At 43.0% G+C, this 23,592-nt stretch overlaps 1 protein-coding gene across 2 annotated transcripts in view; it reads left to right on the forward strand.

Annotated features, from left to right (window-relative positions):
• The window catches only part of ACP3 (acid phosphatase 3), a 141,924-nt gene that overhangs the window by 95,198 nt on the left and 23,134 nt on the right, over window positions 1-23,592 (forward strand). For both annotated transcript variants that reach the window (XM_077269032.1, XM_077269033.1), the window contains 2 exons: window positions 13,231-13,329; window positions 21,522-21,654. In XM_077269032.1, the coding sequence (XP_077125147.1) occupies window positions 13,231-13,329; window positions 21,522-21,654 (232 nt within the window). The remainder of the gene's footprint in view (window positions 1-13,230; window positions 13,330-21,521; window positions 21,655-23,592) is intronic.

Raw genomic sequence — 23,592 nt, forward strand, 5'->3', positions numbered from 1 at the left:
CTCAATTTGTATATTTGCAACATGAATGTAAAGAGTCTTTTAATAGGAACACCACAGTGATACAGACAGTAGCTGAGGTAACGTTTCGACCTTACAGGCCTTTGTCAAACCTCACTAAAAAAATGCAGAAAGACATAATATTAGAAATCATGTATAACCGAGCAAAATTGTACATGTATAAATACAATATATTGAATAAACATCACAATCAGATATATACAATATATACAAAATTTACAAAAAAATATACAAAAATTCTACAGAGATGTACAAAGATGTACAAAAATGTCCTACGAAAACTTGCCCTAAAGCGGAGCATCAAGGAACGTGATGTACCGCTGTGGAACAAGGAGGCGAGGGCAAAGGAGGTGGACGATAAATGTCAATCTTATATCAGGCATATGACCAATATGATACAATATGATATTATAACCATATGTGAAACAGTACATGGAGCGATAAATAATAATAAATGATAGAAGACATAAATAGCATGTAGAGTGTATAACAAAACTGACCTTTGAGAAGAAGAGTGAGCGAACGTCCAGAGGGACACATAGGCTCCTGAGAAGGTGAAGAGAGGAAGTATAAATGAATAAAGAAAGAAATGCCAGAGCATAACGCAGAAACACAGCTGTTGCAGCCAGGGAAGGGACAGGGAGAGGAGATAAAGCAACATTACAACGTACCACTTGTAGGAGAATGGCATAGAGCAGATCCGGAACGGCACGGATAGGGAATGGAGTCCCTGTAAGAACTAAGAGTATGGGGCTGGTTGGTAGGAGTAATGTTAAAGTGGGTACGTGTGGACATGACAGAATGAGGCATACCTGGTGGGTCCTATGTCAGGAGGAGCAGCAGCAGCGGTGGTGTGGCCCGTGTGTGGTGGCCATGATTAAAATACACACGGGACCGGAAATAAGAAGGGGCGGGAGAGACGCTGGCGTCAGCGTGGTGTGTGGGGAGAGCGAGGTGGACTGCACAGGAGCTGCATGAACACGCTCAACCGCGCGTGCGCACTGTGGACCGCATGGGGAGCGCAGGCGTACAGAGGCGCACCTGTGATGTGCAGGGCGCCGGTGTAAAGAGACAGAGAAAGCGCTACACAGCGCGTGCGCTCTGTAGCCAGGGAGACGCCTGGAGACAGGAAGGGGGGGCGGAGTATGTATGAGCGCACTGCGCGTGCGCACAGCGGCAGTGGCCCGGCAATAGGGCAGGGGTGAGGTATATGGAAAGAGAGCGGCGCCTGCGCAGTGTGAGTAAAGCTGCAGTGGTAACGGAGGTGCAGCTAAATTTGGAGCCAAGGGGGCCATATAGTGTAGGGAAGGTCTGATAAGGGGAGGAAGAGGAGATGATGGTAAAAAACGCCAAAGAGGATGATAGAATGAAGAAAAAGAGGATGAAAGAAAAATGAATAAATGGAGAGAAAAAAATAGAGAGAAATAAAGAAACGTAAAAGAGTTATAGAAAAAATTAAAAGTAAAAATAAAAATAAAAATGAGAATAATAATAAATGAAAATAAAAATAAATATAAAGAAAAAAAGGAGTAAAACAGAAAAACGGAAATGAAGTAAAACCTGAAAAATAATGTTGGAAAAATGCCACAATGTAAAAATGCCACATTGTAAAGAGGAGTTCTCCAGCAAACATAAGGGAAGTAAACAGAATGATAATGATAATAAAAAGGAAAAAAATGAGGAAAAAACTAGAAATAAATAGATATAAAAATAATATAAAAAATATTGAAAAATCAAGATAAAGGATAAGGATAAATAAAAATAAAAATAAAAATAAAATCGTGAAAAATGGAATAAAATAAATAAAAATTGTAAAAATGAAAAAAAGAAAAAAATACAAATGATAAAAAATGATAAAAATAATGAGGAAAATAAAATGAATAATAAAAAAATAAAAATAAAAATAAAAATAAAAAATAAAGAAATAAAAATAAAAATAAGAACTTGTCTGGGTTCTTACCCCAGTAGAATGTATTAGGATAACGGTATTCAGGCTACCTGTAAGTAGGAGGATAGGTTAGTGAACTGGAAATAAAGAAGGTCAGCATGCTTACATCTACAAAGGGAAGGAAAACGTAATTATGGCTGGAAACATACAATCAAATTAAAACAGTATGGTATGCAGTAATATATGGCTGAGCAGGAGATCACGTGGCCACCTAAGGAAAAATATTAATCAAACCAAATCAAGTTCCCTATTTAGACCTTTCGGCGTAAGTGTCTGCAAGGTAAAAATCCAATAGGATTCACGTTGGCGTAATAGTTTTATGTGATTACCACCTCGTCTCGGTCGCTCGACTTGTTCAAGCACTTGGAAACGTAATTGGGACACTGAGTGGTTGGCCGCTATAAAATGGTATGGAAGGGGGAGCCAGGTTTTCTTGCACCTAATGGTGGACTTGTGGCTAGATATACGTTCGCGGATATGTTGCGTTGTCTCACCCACGTAGAGAAGCCCACATGGGCATTTCACGGCGTAGACCACGTTATTGGATTCACAAGTGAAGAATCCCCTAATTGGGATCAATTTGCCGGAGTGGGGATGGGTGATAGTGCTAGATTTGATCACATTAGAGCAACAAGCGCAATTAAGACAAGGGTATGTGCCCCGTCTTTCAGTGCCCAAGAAGGTTTGACGTGGTAACCTGGTGGAACTGCCGAGGTCTGCTTTAACCACTCGGTCCCTAATATTATTTGGTCTGCGTTTACACATGAGAGGCGGTGTCTGGAAGGCTTCTATGTGTGGGTATGCATTATGCAGAAGAGACCAGTGTTTGCGAATGGTGTTGTAGACAATGGGCATGGCCGGATGATGGGTGTGAACAAAGGGAACCCGTTCCGGTTTGGTTGTTGATGTGGAGTCAGGAGATGGACTAAGAGCCAGCGTCCTCTCTCTGGCAAGTAAATTGCTGGGATATTGTCTTGCTATGAATTTCCGCGACATGTCATCAAGACGCGTGGTTAGTAGTTCAGGATTAGAGACAATTCGTGACACCCGTTTAAATTGCGACCGGGGCAGGCTATTCTTAGTAGAAACCGGATGACAGCTGTGATAGTGCAAAAGACTATTGGTATCGGTGGGTTTGGAGAAGAGGTCAGTGCTGAGGCCTCCATCTGGGTTTCTAATGACAAGGGTATCCAGAAAAGAGATTTGGGATGTACTGAAGTTCAGTGTGAATTGGAGCTCAGTACGAACAGAATTGAGATGATCAGTGAAGGCGATGAGAGCCTCCTGAGGGCCTGTCCATAGACAAAACACATCATCTATGTAGCGAAGCCAACAGAGATTGTAGGACTGGAACAGAGAATTAGTGTAGACGTAGTTTTGTTCAAAAGCATCCATATAGGTGTTGGCGTATGCTGGGGCTACGTTGGCCCCCATAGCAGTGCCCTGGGTTTGGAGGTAAAACTGATCGCCAAAAAGAAAAAAATTATTGTAAAGGACCAGAGACAGAAGATCAAGACATAGTTGTTTGGAGTGGTGTGCAAATGAAGATTGCTCAAGGAGGTCCCCGACTGCTACTAAACCTAGATCATGCCTGATAGAGGTATAAAGGCTTTTAACATCAAACGTGACGAGGAGACATTCGGACGGGGTAATGGAAAATTCTTTTAGGATTTGGAGGAAGTGACCGGTATCGAGAATGAAGGATCTCATTTTTTTAGTGAGGGGAGTAAGGATTTTCTCCAAATAGATGGAGATGGGGGCCAGTATGGAGTCCGTTGAAGCGACTATGGGTCGACCAGGTGGGTTGAGGAGTGATTTATGAATTTTTGGTAATGTATAAATGACTGGAGTAACCGGATGTGGATTGGTGAGAAAAAGACAGGTTTTGGAATCCAGGATTTTGAGGGTTAGATATTTGTGGAGAATCTTGGTAATTTGGGATCTTATACTAGGGGTAGGATCAGATGAGATTTTCCGGTATGTAGTAGTGTCGGATAATTGCCTCAGTATTTCAGCCAAATAGTCGGCTGTATTCTGAACGACAATAGCCCCGCCCTTATCGGCCGGCTTGATGGTGATATTCTTATTAGTCCTAAGTGACTCGATGGCTTGTTTCTCAACGGGGGAGGTGTTGCTATGTGTGGGAAAATTTCCCAAACGATGTTGCTCTAATATAGCATCGATTCCTTTCTGAGTTAGATCAATGTAGGCCTCAGTAGCATGGTTGGTACGTGGAGGATTGAAGCTACTGGTGGTACGCAGCCCTAGGTTCACAATACTAAGTTCAGGGATAGGATCCACCACAGCCGTGGGGGTCCTATTCCTATTAAAGTCCTGAGATAGTCCGAAGTGTGTCTTGAGGCGAAGGTTACGGTAAAACCGTTGTAAGTCCTGGGTCAATTTGAATTTGTCCCATGATGGAGTGGGGCAGAAGGATAAACCTTTCTGTAGGACTGATAGTTCAGAGGGACTTAGGGAATAGGAGGAGATGTTGATGACTGTGTTGGGGGTCTTACCTGCGACCTCGTAGTCATACGTTCTCGATTTCCTTGCGGCCCTCCTTGTCGGTCGCCTCCAGGTCGTATGTTGGGTCTCGAGTTGGGACGTCCGAATAAAAAACGATTCTGTGAACCGCTTGTGGAACTGTCGCTGTCTGAACTGTAGGGCCCATAATGCCGAGGTCCACTGTTGCCTCGCCTGGTGTATGGGGATATAGAGTCGTTCCATCTGTAGACTCGGCCCGAGGCGTAGTCCTCTGAATCACGTTGAAACTTAGACCTCTTTTAATCCTGTAGGTACTTACGGTGTTTGTCAATGGATTTGTCGGTTTTGACCTTAAGGGAGTTCCAATCAGTAGCTGTTAGAGTAGTTGACAATTGTTCTTCTATGGCCGTAAGTTTTTTCTCAGATTCCACGATAGCTGTTTGGAGAAAATCGATGGTCAATAAGATAATATCAAGTGAACACTTATTCAAAATCTTTTGAAACTTTTCACAAAAGTCAGGTTTGTCAGAGAAAAGCGTAGGTCTTAGGTGGCTCCTGAGACCACGCGGAATCCTGCTGAGTCTATAGTATTCGGCTAGTGTGACAGAATGTAGATCGAACGAAGTCAGCCTCCTCCGCTCACGCTCATAATCCTTGGTGCGAAGTTCCTGAACTGGAGTCTTCAGGAATTCTCCTGAGCTGGTAACTTTACCCAGTATTCTTGTAGCAGCAGTATCATCAAAGGCGAAGGTATCGGTAGACATTGAGGGCTCAGGTGCAGTCGTCAAACAGAGATGCTCAATGTAGAAGAAATGACGTGCACTCTGATTTAAATGAAGAGGGTGCTGGTTGAACTTGGAGAGATCCAGATAATTCAGAGATTGAAGAAAACAACCGCACTCAATTTGTATATTTGCAACATGAATGTAAAGAGTCTTTTAATAGGAACACCACAGTGATACAGACAGTAGCTGAGGTAACGTTTCGACCTTACAGGCCTTTGTCAAACCTCACTAAAAAAATGCAGAAAGACATAATATTAGAAATCATGTATAACCGAGCAAAATTGTACATGTATAAATACAATATATTGAATAAACATCACAATCAGATATATACAATATATACAAAATTTACAAAAAAATATACAAAAATTCTACAGAGATGTACAAAGATGTACAAAAATGTCCTACGAAAATGTATGCCCCTGCAACAGTAATGAGACTTCCCTCCTCGTGCTGGAGAGGAACGCCCTCCTCCCACAAGTCTGAGAATAACTTACAGTCCCGGCCTACTATCACCGGACAAGGTAGGTTAGGAACTATGGCGGCCTCAAGATTTGTATAGCCCCTGACCGTCTCAAGGTACACCCGGGTCACTGAATAAACCTTAGTGTCCCCATGGATGCAGGTGACCTCTATCTTTTCAGGCCTTACAAATTGATCTTCCGCAGACTTTACCAAGGTCACCGAGCTCCCCGAATCGACCAGACCAAATACCTATACCTCTTCTACCTCTGCGTTTAACTCCTGAACATACCCACGTAGCCTTTCACCAGGAGGGTAGTTCTTATGGCAGATTGGACATGCATAGTACCATTGTCCCCGGCTACAGTCCAATGATGCATTCACCGCCGCCTTTTGGGTCTCCACCCCCTTTTGGGCAACTACACTCTTTTGGGAAACCACCCCCTTTTGGGACTCCGCCCCTTTTTTACAACCATACCTGTTTGGGTTACCGCCCCCTTTTTTGGGACACCACCCCTTCCCTGGGGTACACCCCGTGGACTCCCCTCAGTACTTTCAGGCACCAGTTCGCACCATGAACCAGAATGTCCCTGGGCTTGCACTGGCCCGTTAAGAGTCTGCACAACCTGGAGCACAAATTATTATTTTTTTCAACATTTCACCAGCTCCTGCTGGCACTGCTACAGCTCCTGCTGCAGTCACAAATCACTGGCACCTCTGGGTGCTGATCACATGCAGCTGCTGCCGCCACTGCAGCTCCTGCTGCTGTGGAACCTCTTGCTGCAACCACGCTGCATGGCTCCACCGCAGACTTCGTGGACCCGCCGATCCACAGCAAGCCGCTTGTCACCTTTGTGGACCCGCCGATCCACAGCAAGCCGCTTGTCACCTTCGTGGACCCGCTGATCCACAGCAAGTTGATTTGAGAAAAAAAACACAAAGTCTCTCACTGACCCCGGTCAGCACAGCACAGACTCCTGTCTGTTACACACGTGGCTTTACAGCCCAAACATAGTTTCTCACTGACCCCGGCCAGTATCACACGGACTCCTGTCCGTTACCTGTTGGTGACGGCCACACAGGTTCCTGGGACCCTCTTCTCCTCGAAGGTATCCCACAAACAACAATTCTCACTGACCCCGGTCAGCATATCTCGGACTCCTGTCCATTACCTGCCGGACACACAGGTTCCCGGATCCCTCTTCTCCTCAGAGGTATCCCACGAACAGTTCTCACTGACCCCGGTCAGTATTACACACGGTTGTCAGACCGCTTACTCCTCTGGCTCAGACCAGCCAGCACTGCAACATGGGCTCCTTGGATCGTTGCTCGCAGTCTAGCACCAATTGTAGTGTTTCACCCACTACATGTCTTGGGGGACACTCGCTTGGCATAGGATTCAAGCACTCAGGCACGGTACCTCACACAATTCAGCCCACATGGTTTATTTAAACTCCGCATAAACCAGATAGGGTACAGTTCGTTTCATTACAGCCACGAAACATTATAGGACATCAGTCAGTTCATGTAGCAGATAGGCTTCTCTGCCGTATATTATAATCCCCTTGTCCGGGGTTACCTTTCAGGAGTTCCACTCCTCACGCTAACTTCACATCAGTCCCAGGTCCTCAACACAGACCGTCCAGGTCCACGGTCTCTAGGTGCTTCCAGGACCTACAGCACACAGGCCACTCAGTGCCAAAGCCCAACCATGTGCTATTCAGGAATTCCAACACAGGCTTCCAGGGCCTTGCACTTGGACTATTCGGATCCAAACACAGGAACCATGTGACCCACACCCTGGTCACATTATATACCCTTAACCACTCCCTTGGATGGGAGTGTAGATGTGTGGCTAGTTTGTCCCGCCCATCTCACACAACTAGCCTAGTAAGTCTCCCTTGACTATTATACAACACTACACAAACTTTTGAGGGACTACAGGTCCCAGAACAACCACGTTACATCAGACTTACCACGCAGACTCCCTCTGCGACACATATCGGCCATTCACAACACTGCCAGTCATTGTTTCATCACAACTATGCCTCCAAGTGCATCTTGAAGTGCACACACAGCGCCCCCTGGCTGTAACATTGGTCACTGCACCACAGGAGTTATGTTGACAGTCAAGCCAAAAACTCACTAAGATTTCAGTAGAGGAAATCACACATGCTTCATTGCATATCACCTAGCCCTCATAAATGTGATAGTTTGCTGGTAGTGATGAGGGAGTATACTCATTGCTCGGGTTTTCCCGAGCATGGGTCTCCGAGTATTTGTGAGTGCGCAGAGATTTAGTTTTAGTCACAGCAGCTGCATGATGTGCAGCTAGACAGCTTAAATACATGTGGGGATTCTTTAGCAACCAGGCAACCCCCACATGTACTCAGGCTGGCTAGCAGCCATAAATCATGGAGCTGCGTCGACAAAACCTAAATCTCCGAGCACTCACAAATATGCGGAGACCACCCGAGCGTGCTCTGGAAAACCCGAGTAACGAGTATACTCGTTTTATCACTAATTGCTGGCCATCAGCGTGCCGCATTTCCCTCAAGGGTGATGGGTCCACTTATGAGCAGGGCATACAGCAACCAAATAAATAATGTTTACCAGATCTGAAGGTCTGGCCTACATGGAAAGGGGGATCTGGCATTCCACAAGCCAAAAAATGCTGGATCTCCTCTCAAGTTTGCAAGACAAAAAAACGCTGGTAAACAAATTATATAATACTGTTCAAAAGTTTTACACAGGTGAGGAAAAATGCCAAAACGTTAGAATGTTTTCAGAATTAGAAGTGTTAATAGTTTATTTGTTAATTTTATCAACTAACAAAATGCAAAGTGAATGAACAAAAAAGAAATCTAAGTTAAATTAATATTTGGTGTGACCGTACTTTGCCTTCAAAATAGCATCATAGCATCAAGTGATTTACATTGTTGTGTACGCCAGTCTTAATGAATGGGGCTGCTGGAGTATGATGCACCTAATTTATTAAAGGGAATCTGTCAGTAGGTTTGTGCTAACTCATCTGAGAGCAGCCTGAAGTAGGTAAAGAGAAGCTGAATCCAACGATGTATCACTTAGATTACTGGGTGCAGAAGTTCTCAGACAATCAGAGCTTTTAGATGTAGAATGAAGCAGAGCTGAGGAAGCTAACCCCGCCCACTTCAGGCTCTGTATATACAATGTCCATAGACAGTGAGGTGCTCATTACAGGAAGAGGCACGTTGGACCAGGAGTCATGTGCTGCTGTAGTCCAGCAATGATAGGCTCCTGGTGCTAAAACAATCATTGCAAGCAAACAACAGGAGGAGTTTGATAGATGCATTGCTGAAATCTATGTTAACCCCTACAGCATGCTCTCTTCAGATTACATAGCAAAACCTGTTGACAGATTCCCTTTAACATGCGCAAGTTACTTAATGAATGAAGCGCATCTTACAAGTGCTATGAGCCTCTGACAGAAATATACTTCAGTTGCGGACTCGAGAACATTTCTGCTGTATGTCAAGCATCTGACTGGCTCTAAATTTATTTGGCATCAGGACAACGATCCTTAACATAAAGCCAATGTCCTTAACAACTATCTTTCCCCACAGAGAACAGATCTCAAGATCATTGATATTCTGGCCATAATATGTAAGCTGGCAACCCGCGTCAAGGGTCCTTACGTTTGCCAGTCCTACTCTAACATGAAAACTACAAAAAGAGGAAAAAATCCTCCAATATTCAAGAAAAAAAAACAAAAACAGGCAGAGGTGCTTACCTGTCTAAATGGGCTTCACTACAATTGCACTACCAGGGTGCAGCGGACCCATATTGGAGGATTTTTTCCTCTTTTTGTGGTTTTCATGTTAGAGTAGGACTGGCAAACGTAAGGACCCTTGACGCGGGTTGCCAGCTTACATATTATGGCCAGAATACGTTATATTTTTTCAGGGTGCAGTTGGGCCCAAATGGTTCTGTAAACTGTGGCCTCTGTTCACACAGGATGCATCATAGTTAGCACTGGGCAGCCCGCCATAGCGCATCATTAATAGGCTGAAAACCAGATGCTTTCCATTCCTTGTGTGAACATTGCCACATACAGAGTATATTTTTTTTGCATTGGTGTCCCACACGGCCAATCCCTGATTGAAGGCTGGCTGTTTCATTTGGTATTGCACCTGTGCAGTTGCCATTTTACTTTGGTCCGCTGCACCCTGGTAGTGCAATTGTATTGAGGCCCATTTAGACAGGTAAGCATCTCTGCCTGTTTTTGTTTATTTTTTCAAGATCATTGAGTCTGTGCTGGATAAAGAGACAGATCCATCTCTGTGCCTCTAAAGAAGATCTGTGATTAGTTCACTGAGATGCTTGGAACAACCTTTCTTGTCAAAATCCTTCAAAAATTGTTTGCTAGTGTACCTAGAAGATTTGGAACAATGTTTATGAAAAAAATATTGTGTTTTCTCGGCAGTCCTGGATAGCTACGCCAATATGGCAAAGCATTGGTGGGAAGAGGTGTGGCTAAGCCATAGAATTCATACAAAAGTTGGACTACTGTAATTGCATAACTTATGGCAGAAATTAACTCCACTCTCCGACTCTCAGGAGGCTCACGGCACTTGTAAGAAGCACTTAATTCATTATGTGGCGAGTTCCTATTAATGAATTAGGCACATCTTACTCAGCATGCACCATTCATTAATGCTGGCATGCTCAACACCAGTGTAATGAATTGGGGCCTTGATGTTTTGATTCTGTTTTGAAGGCAAATATTGATTTGATTTAAATTTCTTTCTTATTTGTTCACTTTGCATTTTGTTAATTGATAAAAATAAACTATTAACACTTCCATATTTTCAAGCATCCTTATTTTGCAGCATCTTCTCCACACTTGACTGAAACATTTCCTCAGTACTGTGCACATGTATAATTTTGCAAGCTGGTGCCACCCCATGTGCGGGGCTATAGATGACTAACAGTTCAGACCAGTGGCATGGCTGCAACGCTGGCCTAAACCGTGTGCTGTTCCATGCGGCTAGCAAAAGCAGCTGTACCTCTGCAGCTTGGGAGAAGTGCCAGGGAACTGATCTGGTGGGATCAAGCAGTCCGGCCAGCTTCAGAGCAGTATAGAGCTCCTTACCTAGGTAACCGACCACTCTAAGACTGGTGGGCAGTAGTCTAGGCAAAAATCTGCAAATATACAGCTCTGGCAAAAATTAAGAGACCACTGCAAAATTTCAGTTTGTCTGATTTTTCTCTTTATAAGTATATTTTTGAGTAAAATGTAAATTGCTCTTTTATTCTATAAACTACTGACAACGTCTTCAAATTTCTAAGCAGTAAAGTTTGTATTTATTATCAGAAAATGAGAAATGTTCAAAATAATAAAAAATGCAGTGCTTGCAGACTTCATATAATGCTAAGAAAACGAGTTCATAATCATTTAGAAACAACAATACTAATGTTTTAACTCAGGAAGAGTTCAGAAATTAATATTTTATGGAATAACCATGATTTTTAATCACAGTTTTCATGTGTCTTGGCATGCTTTCCATCAGTCTTTCACACTGCTTTTGGGTGACCTTATGCCACTCCTGGTACAAAAATGTAAGCAGTTCTTCTTTGTTTAATGGCTTGTGACTATCCAGCTTCCTCTTGATTACATTCCAGTGGTTTTCAATGGGGTTCAGGTCCGGAGATTGGACTGGCCATGACAGAGATTTGATGTGGTGGTCCTTCATCCACACATTGATTGACCTTGCTGTGTGGCATGGCGCATTGTCCTGCTGGAAAAAACAGTCCTCAGAGTTGGGGAACATTGCCTGAGCAGAAGGAATCAACTGTTTTTCCAGGATAACCTTGTATGCGGCTTGATTCATATGTCCTTCGCAAAGATTAACCTGCCCAATTCCAGCCTTGCTGAATCATCCCCAGATCACCACCGATCCTCCACCAAATTTCACAGTGGGTGCAAGATACTGTGGCTTGTACGCCTCTCCAGGTCTCCGGATAGATGACCAGGTGTTGGGCAAAGCTGATAATTAGACTCATCAGAGAAGATTACCTTACTCCAGTCCAATATGGTCCAATCTTTATGGTCTTTGGCAAACTTCAGCCTGGCTCTCTTTGCTTCTCATTGATGAAAGGCTTTTTTTCTAGCTTTAGATGACTTGAGTCCTGCCTCTAGAAGCCTGTTATGAACTGTTCTTGCCATGCACTTCACCCCAGCTGCCATTCCTTTGTAAGTCAATTTATGTCATCCTGCGGTTGCTGAGTGACATTCAAATAAGATGACAGTCATCCCGGTCAGTGTAGTGTCATTTTCGCCCTCTGCTGGTCTGTAGCTTTGCTGTCCCCAATGTTTGCTGCTTGACCATTGCCAGAATTGAGCCCTTCTTTTCCTCACTCAAGACTTTTCTTTTCAACTCATTTGGCATGGTTAAAAGTTATTTTGTCATTCCTATTACGTTTGGGATATTACTAGCACTTGTTTTGCCATCCAGCTTGTCCTATTGCAAGAGGATTGTGAACAGCAGGGTTTTTTATACTTTCCTTCCTTAAATATGATTTGGTTCAGGTGTTCACCTAATCAGGAGCACATTAAGTAGAATGAGGTGTTCTCTCAATGGAATTCAACTGACACTGGAATGGAATGGCTGTCAGACATGTAGAGAAGCTGATTTTTTTTAAAACTGTACAGTGGTCTCTTAATTTTTGCCAGAGCTGTAGAGTCAAAAATCCTTCCATTTTTGAGAACGGAGAGGATTTTTGATTTTAGGTAAACTATTTAGGAACTTGACACAACCCCGTTAATTGTAAATACAATCTTTAAATATTAAATACGATATATAAAATAATATACAATATACACACTAAAGAAAACTAAATGTTGAAGGGATAGTCTACTACTGGACAACTCCTTACTAATGGACCTAGAGGGCTCTATAAATTAGAAAATATCTATTTTTCACTGTCTGACCACATAGGATTCAGTCTAAGTTGAGAGAAAAGGTTGTGTGCTGTAAGCTCCTAAAGTAGTGGACGTCCATGCACCCACCTTATAAAAGGCCTTGATATCCTTATTAGGGATGAGCGAGTGTACTCGTTGCTCGGGTTTTCCCAAGCACACTTGGGTGACCTCCGAGTATTTATGACTGCTCGGAGATTTAGTTTTCATCGCGGCAGCTGAATGATTTACAGCTACTAGCCAGGCTAAGTACATGTGGGGGTTGCCTGGTTGCTAGGGAATCCCCACATGTAATCAAGCAGGCTAGTAGCTGTAAATCATTCAGCTGCCAGGATGAAAACTAAATCTCTGAGCAGTCATAAATACTCGGAGGTCACCTGAGCGTGCTCGGGAAAACCCGAGCAACAAGTACACTCGCTCATCACTAATCCTTATCCATCTCACCTAAATGCACCACCCTTTATAATAATGGAGCACCGACAGCAAAGGTGATACATCTAATTAATATTTCATTTTACTTCCTAGCCCATACTGTACAATGCTGTCTGCTTATCTTACCGATTTTTTTCTTACAGGACTTTATAAATAGTTTACAAAATGACACAGGTTTCTCATCCAAGGACTTGAATGAGGAGCACAAATGGTGGAAAGTATCCGATGCTTTGTTTTGTGAGGTAAATATGTGATTTTACATAAATAGACATATAAATGGGTTTTCTTCTTTAGCTATATACACTAATTTTACCCTTTCTGTTTATACTTTTAAATTGTAATGTCCAACTTTAGCTGTAGAAAACACAAGATCAACCTTCTATTACAGTTAATAAAGTCACAGAGTATTTGATCCCAGTGACATAGGTATACACAGGACTGGTTTTAGACAGAGTGGGGCCTTGGGCAAAATGTAAAAGTGGGGCTGCAAATGCTCACATATTGCATCATCACACACAAATATTTCAGTTGTATTTACATGCGCTGAGTTCAGGCCGTTAAACGAGCGTTATCGACAATATTGAAGTTGTTCCACGCTTGTTTCTCGGCTTCTTTACACCGGCTGAGGAAGAATGACAGGCACAGAAGGATCACTAGTAGAGCAATTTGTCCCCATACAGTATCATGTTAACAGCAGCATATCTGCAGGCTTTACCGGGTGATGTGCCACTGAGAACAAATATTTTTGTTCCGACATAAGCAATCCAATCACTTGATGAATGAGCAGCATTTTGCTCACTTAATATAATGCACCACAAAGTCCTCCATATAGTATAATGCACACCCCTTAGTCCTCCATACAGTATAATGGACTGCCCTTTGTCCTCAATATATAATAATGCTCACATAGTCCTCCATATTGTATAATTCACCCCCATAGTCCTCGATATAGTACAATGCACCCCATATTGTATAATGTATTCCCCATAGTCCTCCATACAGAATAATGCAGCCCCCATATAGTACATACAGTATAATACACAGCCTATAGTCTTTGATAGAGTATAATGCAGCCCCTATATAGTTTAATGAAGCCCCAATATAGTACATATAGTATAATGCACGCCCCATAGTCCTCGACAGAGTATAATACGGGCCTACAAAGTATAACGCGTCCCCACAGAGTACAATGCAGCCCCATAGAGTACAATGCAGCCCCACAGAGTACAATGCAGCCTCATATAGTATAATGCAACCCCCATAGAGAACATAAAGTACAATGCAGCCCCAAAGAATACAATGAAGCCCATAGAGTACAATGCAGCCCCATAGAGTATTAGCACATAGAGTGTAATGAGCCCCATATAGTATAATGTAGCCCTCAAATAGTATAATGCAGCCCCATATAATATAATGCAGCCTCTCAGAGTACAATGCAGCATCATTTAGTATATCGCAGCCTCTGTAATGCAGCCCCATATAGTACAATACAGCCTGATAGAGTATAACGCAGCCACATATAGTATAATGAAGCCCCATATAATATAATGTAGCCCTCATATAGTATAATGCAACCCCATAGAATACAATACAGACCCATAGAATGTAAGTCCGCAAGGACAGGGTCCTCTCCCCTCTGTACCAGTGTGTCACTGTAAACCTGTTTACTGTAAATGATATCTATAACTCTGTATGTAACCCCTTTCTCATGTACAGCACCATGGAATTAATGGTGCTATATAAATAAATAATAATAATAATAATATAGTATAATGCAGCTCCATATAGCATAATGCAGCCCCATAGTCCTCCGGTATTATGACCACCACAATGTAATCTCCAATTTAAAAAAAATAAATAAATACAATATTCACCTCTCCCCATTGCCCCAATGCTCGATGTCTGCAGCGCATCTCCTCAGCAGCACGGCAATCCTCAGCAGCGTGGTCACTGGCTGGGGGCCCCTGGGGGGAAGTGGGGGCTCTAGGCAAATGCTTAGTTTGCCTGCTCCTAATGCTGACCCTGGGTATACATGTGACAAAGATGGCAATTGCAAGTTAACCTTCTTTGGGGTCCAACAACTTTGTTTGTAAAGCAAGTTTTATAAAATGTAATAAGGGTATGTTCACACGTTCAGTATTTGGTCAGTATTTTACATCAGTATTTGTAAGTCAAAAGCAGGAGTAGAACAATCAGAGGAAAAGTATAATAGAAACACGTCACCACTTTTGTATTTATCACCCACTTCTGGTTTTGGCTTGCAGATACTGAGGTAAAATACTGACCAAATATTGAACTTGTGAATGTGCTTTGGCTACGTTCCCACAATGAGCTTTTGGTGAGTTTTTGATGCTGTAGATTTTCTGCACTATTTCTGCACTTATTCAGCAAACTAGATTAGCTGCGTTGTTGAGTGCATTTTGACGCTGCTTTTTTTGTCTCTTCTTAGTAAGTTATGTTTTAAATAAAGCTGCTTTGTTTTTGACAATTATACTGATATAATCATGTGCGGATTAAATGCGTTATTGATGTGTTTCTGTCGCAGAAGCACATCACAAATGCATGTGTTTTGTTTACCTTTGGATTTTCTACATCTAACAAGAGAAACTGACATGTTGCAGATTTGAAAAAATCTGTCGCAGGTCAATTTACGCTGAGAAAAAAAAGCACAGTGGGCACAAGATTTCTAGAAAACCCATTCACTTAGCTGGAACTGTAAGATGCCGCACTCTTGAGGCATTTAAAATACCCAGCGTCAAAAATCCATTGTGGGCACACAGGCTAAATGTCTGGTGCAAGGTGCTGGTTTTAGATTTTCCACCTGAGGAATTTGAGCTTCTGGAGCGCCCTACCAGGGCAGCGGGGTACTCGGTACCGGGTCCAGTCTTAAAGGGGATGTCACGGTGGCTGCGACCCGGTCCATGGCCCTGGGCGCCCAAACAAAAGGGGGCAGGTCTTTTAAGGGAAAAGCATTTATAAGTCTGTCGTGACGCCACCTGTGGTGTTCGTTCAATAGTGGGACCGACGCTGCGTTAAAGGTGTTCTCTGGGGGATGTTATTGCAGCACTGATGGTACACTTCCCACAGGTGAAGCGAGGTCCCCAAGGGTCCTAAGGTGTGTGGCAAGGTGGTGAATGCAGACGAATAAGTGGAGGACACAAGTTGTAAAGTCTTTACCTGGTTTACTGAAGATGTAGTAGTCCACAGTCCAGGGTACCAGGCACAGGTGTCCTATGGTCCGGCCGGCCCAGAGGCAATGGAGGGTTCCCTTGTTCCAGTAGGGGTCTGTGAGCCTTTCCAACTAGCGCTTGCTGTATATGGAGTCCCTGCCTGAAGCTTCCTGCAGAGTCCTCAATTCCCCCTGTTCTGAGACAGGTACCTGCTTGACGGGCAGCTTGAGCCTTTTTACAGGGACTCTACCATGCCCCGGGCTCCCCAGGTGCTGCTGCTTCTCAGGCGTAGTGTGGGCCAATTACATATAGTTCTCGGCCCTCCGGTTCTGCTCTGTGTCTTAGAGTCCCACAAAAGCCTCGGGCTCCCAGCTCCCGGCTACTGCACTCTGGCTCTGAGGGTGTCCTTCCGCTGTTCCCCTCTGAGCCCTGTTCCTCTCCTTTGCCCCTTCCCTTCTGCCTCTTCCACATTCAACCCCTCAGGTCTTCCTCCTTCCAGAGGCTGCAGCTCCCTTGTGGCTGCCAGGCCTCTCTGTCTGAATTCAGTTCCAGACTTCCTTCTACTTCAGTCTCTCCAGGGCCGGACTGGGACAAAAATTCAGCCCTGGCATTTGAAGGTACACAGGCCCACTTGTCGTACGGTGGTTACACACTAAGGCTAAGTGCACACGTTCAGGATTTTTCGCGTTTTTCCGCTATAAAAATGCGAAAAAACGCTCACATTAAGCATCCTATTAATTAGAATGCATTCCGCAATTTTTGTGAACATGCTGCGTTTTTTTTCCAGAGCGGAAAAGCATTCCGGAAAAAAACGCAGCATGTTCATTATTTTGCGGAATCGCGGGGATTCTGCACACCTAGGAGTGCATTGATCCTCTTACTTTCCGCAAGGGGCTATGCCCACCACACGGGAAGTAAGCGGATCATGTGCGGTTGGTACCCAGGGTGGAGGAGAGGAGACTCTCCTCCATGGACTGAGCACCATATCCCTGTAAAAAAAAAAAAAAAGAATTAAAATAAAAAATATTGATATACTTACCTTCCGGCGTCCCCTGGAGTCCTCCCGCCTCTCAACAGTGCACGCGGCGCCTTCCGTTCCCAGGGATGCTGTGTGCAAAGGACCTGGGATGATGTTGTGGAGGTGTCAGTGCACGCTTAGTGGAGATGGGATTTCATAAACCCATCCACTATGCTGTAACATCTGGCTGCTGCGGATAGGACACTGCATCAAATCCACAACAAATACGCCAAGTGGAAACATACCCTGTGCCATCAGATTTCCTTTAAGATCCCACAGGTGCCATCTATGTCCCATGGTTGACTATTAGGCTATGTGCACACGTCGTGGATTTTGCTGCGGATCTGCAGCAGGTTTCCATGCATTTACAGTGCAATGTAAACTTATGGAAAACGCAATCCGTTGTGCCTATGCTGCAGAAAAAACGCGCGGAAACGCTGCAGGTTACATTCCACAGCATGTCAACTCTTTGTGCGGAATCTGCTGCGGTTTACCACAGGTGGAATCCGCACAAAATCTGCGGTAAGTTCGCTGTAAATCTGCAGGTAAAATGCAGTGCCTTTTACCTGCAGATTTCATCTGAAATCCGCTGTGGAAAAATCCGCAGCCATCAAAACTACGTGTGCACATAGCCTTTTCCCTGCTTTTGAGAACTATAACTCCCAGCATGTACAGCAGCTCCTATGGCATGCTGGGAGTATAGTTCACCACAGGAGTGGTGTTTTTTTGACCTAGTGCCGTGAAAGAAGAGTAGACACAGCTTTTTTTCTTAATTCTATTAGTGCTTGCCTCTTAGCTAGTTCCAGGTACAACTCCGGGCTTTCTGTGCTTCAGCTCCATGCACTCAGGGAAAAGTTATCAGCAGCTCTTAAATCCTTTCTGTCCCTGCCACCTGGCTGGACAGGAGGAAGTGGGCGTCTGATGTCCTGACTCCTGACCCCCGGCTGCCGTAAGTGGCAGGGTCCCGTCCCAGCAGCACAGAAGAGCAGAGCGCGCCTCTCCCCCTGCCCTGTGTCTATGTTACCATGACAGCTGCCGCTGGTGTTCAGACCATCAACTTCATCCTGTCTACTGCGTGGCGGCCGCAGTGATTTTAGAAGTGCAGCGCGATCCTGTGCACAAGGCAAGCTGATGCTGCCAAGTGCGCTGGCAGGAGAAAACAGAACGCCGGCTGACAGCATGAAGGGTGCAACAGATCGAGCGGCCCACTACAGGGACCGGCCCTTCTGGCATTTGCCAGAAATGCCCGATGGCCAGTCCGGCCCTGAGTCTCTCTCCCAGATTAGCTTAGCTCCTCCTCCAGGTCAGGATACATATAGCTCAGGGAAGCTCCCCTGAATCCGGGTCCTGAGCTCCCCCCTCCTGGCCTGCATTTGGAATGTGTTGTGTGTGGGTGCCTTACCTGGTGAAGAGAACTCCATTGTCTCTGGGCATGACATTACCCTCCCCAAAGGGAAAGCAACATCACTGCAGCAACCGGTCACCTGAGGTGCTGCACTTCCACTTAGGATATATCACTATTGTAGCTCTAAAGTCAAATTAATTTGTGACCATACAATATCCATGTGTATCATTCTCGCACTTCTTGATGCTGTGATAGATCGATGATGGATGGATTGATAGATCAACACATAAAACTAATATATTCACAAAAATACAGTAACTTTCAAAATTATTATGTAATTGTCTAAATAAAGTTTTGTACCTTGTCTCCTACTCAACAGAGTGCTCCCCCTCACTCACATTTACAGAAATGCAGGAGGCTGAGATCAGATCTAGGTTATAGGCGAAATAATTAGCTTGGTTTCTTCATCGTCTAAGGATTCCGACTACAACCCTATCATCTATTCCATATGTACCCTGCATCCTGCCCTAAATCTCCTTCAAAGGAACCTGACAGCAGAAACCTGAAATAAACATACTTTAAATATCTGCCAGGGACCTAGACACACAAGAGACTAGACAAACTGGTGGGTCTCTGGCGGATTCTCACCACCCACTGACAGACCACTCTCTGCATAGGGGAGAGACCTATCACTTCAGGGGAGAGAGTGGGGAGAAGCCATTGCGGACCCACCTATCCGAGTAGTCTCCCATGCGGCATGGTCCCTGACGGCTTTTAAAGCACCACTCTTTTTCTTAATCTGGAGTGGTGCTTTAAATGTAAGTCCCCTGTTCCCTCTCTTATACTTGTCCTCTGGCGGCTTCACCATTTTTTCGGCACCGCTCCGGTCCTGCGGCACCATCTTCTGACTGGTCAGAAGTCAGAAGTTACATCACAAGAGCGCAATGCAAGAGGTTCTCATAGACTTGAAAAGTGACCTACGTGCCACTCCATTAAACACTGGAGCTGCAGGCAGTTCACCTTTCACCAGAGACCAACAGGAGTGACGCTGGAAAAGGATGAAGGCGGCCGCAGGTGAGTATCAGAAAGGGGGCAGGGGAATTACATATAAAGCACCACTACAGCGGTGAAATAAAAGATAAAAAGCTGGAGTGGTGCTTTAAAGTATGTTTGTCTCTGAAATGCTGCAGTGCTTCAGAGTGAAACATAGGTGGCTGAAATCATGCAGCTAGTTTCTGATACTTGCCGCCTGTGAATCGTGCATGCATCAGCTGTCAGGTTCCCTTTGAAGTACACTTTTAATTAAAAAAATAATGGTCAGAATGCCATGAAAAAGAAGCGATCGTCACTATAACCCCCCTGCTGCTACATTTCTAATGCTGCCTGTTCCCCTGCCAGTCTCTACTTCCTGTGCAGCAAAGGGTACCTGACACTGGGGGATGTAAATGGGATGTGTTCCCCATATACAAGTATGTTTGATCGTGTTGTAGAGTATTAGCTGAAGGAATTGCCGATTTTTACCACCAAGTAACTGCCTCTAGGGTGCACGGTGTGAACCCATCTTTAAGGCTTCAGGGTATGTTCACATGAGGATTTTTTTTAATGAGGATTTTGAAGTGGATGTTTTCTTCCAATGAGGTTTTGAAACTTCACTGGAGGGGAAAAAAAAAGATATACCAATTTTTTTAATGGAGATTCCTCATCAAATCCGCTAAAAAGAAACTTGTGGGAAAAGAGCTTAAAATTTTTTTTTATAGCCACTTCAAAACAAGATAAAAAAACATTTTTCGGGAAAAAAAATCCTCCGAAAACAAAGAAAAATCAGCTATTCTTGAAGTAGGTTCCTCTTGAAAACCACATCAGAATTTTCCACCTCCAACAAACTCAGTGAGACCGTAACCAAACGAAATAGCACTTCATAGAGTTATTGAAAAAGACCTCCTCCCTCCTTTTTGCACACAGCTACATGGGGAGGAGAAGTATGAGATCATCAGAAGTGTAGAGAGCAACTTCAGAAACCGATTTACAGTTTGCTTTGTTCTCACCATACTGTCAAATTAGCTCCCTCTGCTGGTAAACAGTGGGAAATATGAAAATTATTGTTTTGGTTTTTTTTATATTCCCTGACAAGAGAAAATAAAAATATAAACACATTTAAATGGGTTTGATATTTATCTAAAATAAAAAAAAATTGATGACACATTGCCTTAAAACATGACCTGCTATATTTTTCTCTATTACTTCATTATTACTTTGTATTCTATACATAAGGTGTAAGGGCAGGATAGAGAGCTAATGGAATTCTATGAAGGCGTTTGCACTTTCAGATTTCCATGTGTATATTTTCACTATGTAGCGTGCTCAATGGGAAGCCTTTTCCTTAGATCTAAGGACTTAAAGGGGTATTTCCATCTCCAAGATCCTATCCAAATATGTAGTAGATGTAATAATAATATTAGCAAATATCTCCAACTAGAAATGTAGTATAGTTTTTCGCTATGTCTCTTTCCTCATGTGCAGGCATTTCAGGACCTTAGGTATCCATGGTAACGACAACTGATACAGTGACAGGTAGCTAGTTGCTAGTGGTCGTAGCCATGGATACCTAAGGACCTGAAATGCCTGCACGTGAGGAAAGAGACATAGCAAATCAGAAAAACTATACTACATTTCTAATTGGAGATATTTGCTAATATTACTATTATTATTATTATTACACCTACTACATATTGGGATAGGATCTTCGAGATGGAAAATACCCTTTTAAGATCTTCAATGGAAAATACATTCTGAAATACAGGACCCAACAAGGAACAATTTTGTGGTGTGGGTTTACACAGAACGGCGTAGATAAGGCATAGCCAAAATAAACTGCACTAAATCGATGTCCATTTATTGTAGAGGGCTCACAATTATACTCTGCCAGACTGGGCAACCAAAGATGTCCTCGATAAACTGCTTCAGCTATCTGATATTGGCATGTCAACCCTGTATGGCGTGTACAAACAGCATGAGAAATCCAGGTTACAAGGAGGTGAGTTAGTTGGATATTCTTCTATTGAATTCATCCAGTTATATACAGTATTTTATTTTTCTGGTTCGGCTACACATCTACTGAAATCAACAATGTAAGTTTATGGCTCCGTGAGAAAAATCAGACTGGACTCTGATGACATCCAAATGCAGTCTGATTTTCACACACTGTCATAAAAGAGAAGGTGGAGAAACCTTTTTTTTCTCTTCACATATGAGAAAAACTGATGGCAATCAGACCACACTCCGATCACAGTTTGATCAGAATAATCAGTCCGATTTTTTCGTACGAGCAAAATACTGATGTCTGAATGTGCCCTAACTCTAAGCATGTGTTGTACTAAGTTACCTGAATTTGCTGAATGCCATTTGTTGTATTAGGCCGAGGTCACACTTGCCACTGCAATTAGAGAAACTCGCGTGAGTCTCTCGCCTTGAGTTTCTCGCTTTGAACTCGCAAGTGTGACCCCGACCCTATAAGGACTGTCCAGAAAACATGCAGCTGCCCACAGACTGATAGGACTTATGTAACATATAGGGCCAGATTCAATATTAAATATGTTCTTTTTTGTATATTTTTTTATTGCCTTTCTTTCATTTGCACCCTATTCTTCTTTTAATTTTCAACTTTTTAAAGTCTATTTTAAATGCCTTTGTCTGATTTTTCTTATGCACATCATTGTGGGCAGTTTGGGGTTTCCAGATGTTTTTGTGCGATTCATCAATTGAAACTTTTTAAAAAGTCACAACATTTTTGCATAAACATACTAAAGTCTCCCCTGGAATTACTTTTATGGATGCCAGTTATTTCTTGCAAAACATTCAACTTTTAAGTGAAAAAAAAAAAGTTAAAGAGAAACAAAGAATGTTTATGAAACATAAGCTTCAGCAAGGCTGGAATTGGGCAGGTTAATTTTTGCGAAGGACGTATGAATCAAGCAGCATACAAGGTTATCCTGGAAAAACAGTTGATTCCTTCTGTTCAGGCAATGTTCCTCAACTCTGAGGACTGGTTTTTCCAGCAGGACAATGCGCCATTCCACACTGCTAGGTCAATCAAGGTGTGGATGAAGGACCACCACATCAAATCCCTGTCATGGCTAGCCCAATCCCCAGACCTGAACAATCAAGAGGAAGATGGATAGTCACAAGCCATCAAACAAAGAACTGCTTACATTTTTGAACCAGGTATGGCATAAGGACACCTAAAAGCAGTGTGAAAGACTGGTGGAAAGTATGCCAAGACACATGAAAGCTGGGAACAAAAATCATGGTTATTCCACAAAATATTGATTTCTGAACTCTTTCTGAGTTAAAACATTAGTATTGTTGTTTGTAAATGATTATGAACTTGTTTTTTTTTTTTTTTGCATTATTTGAGGTCTGCAAGCAATGCCTTTCTTTTTTGTCATCTTGACCATTTTTCATTTTCAGGAAAGAAATACAAAATTTATTGCCTGGAGCTTCGGAGACATGTTGTCAGTAGTTTCTAGAATAAAAGAACAATTTACGTTTTACTCAAAAATATACCTATAAAGAGAAAAATCAGACAAATTGAAAATTTTGCAGTGGTCTCCTAATTTTTGCCAGAGCTGTGTATATATATATATATATATATATATATATATATATATATATATATATATATATATATATATATATATATATATATATATATATATATATATTAGAAAAACCAGCACAGTTAAGAGGTTGGGTGCAGACACTCCACAGGTACATGCCAGTCCTAGTAAATACTTTTCCAAAAAAGTTGAGGCAGCACACCAAATCCAAAGTTATAAAGTGCGTTTTAATAGCCCATATGGCGACGTTTCGGTCCTTGGTACAGACCTTTCTCAACCTTGGCTTGAGAAAAGGTCTGTACCCAGGACCGAAACGTCGCCACATGGGCTCTTAAAAAGCACTTTATAACTTTGGA

Source organism: Ranitomeya variabilis, chromosome 6 (assembly GCF_051348905.1).
Source record: "Ranitomeya variabilis isolate aRanVar5 chromosome 6, aRanVar5.hap1, whole genome shotgun sequence".
NCBI lineage: Eukaryota > Metazoa > Chordata > Amphibia > Anura > Dendrobatidae > Ranitomeya > Ranitomeya variabilis.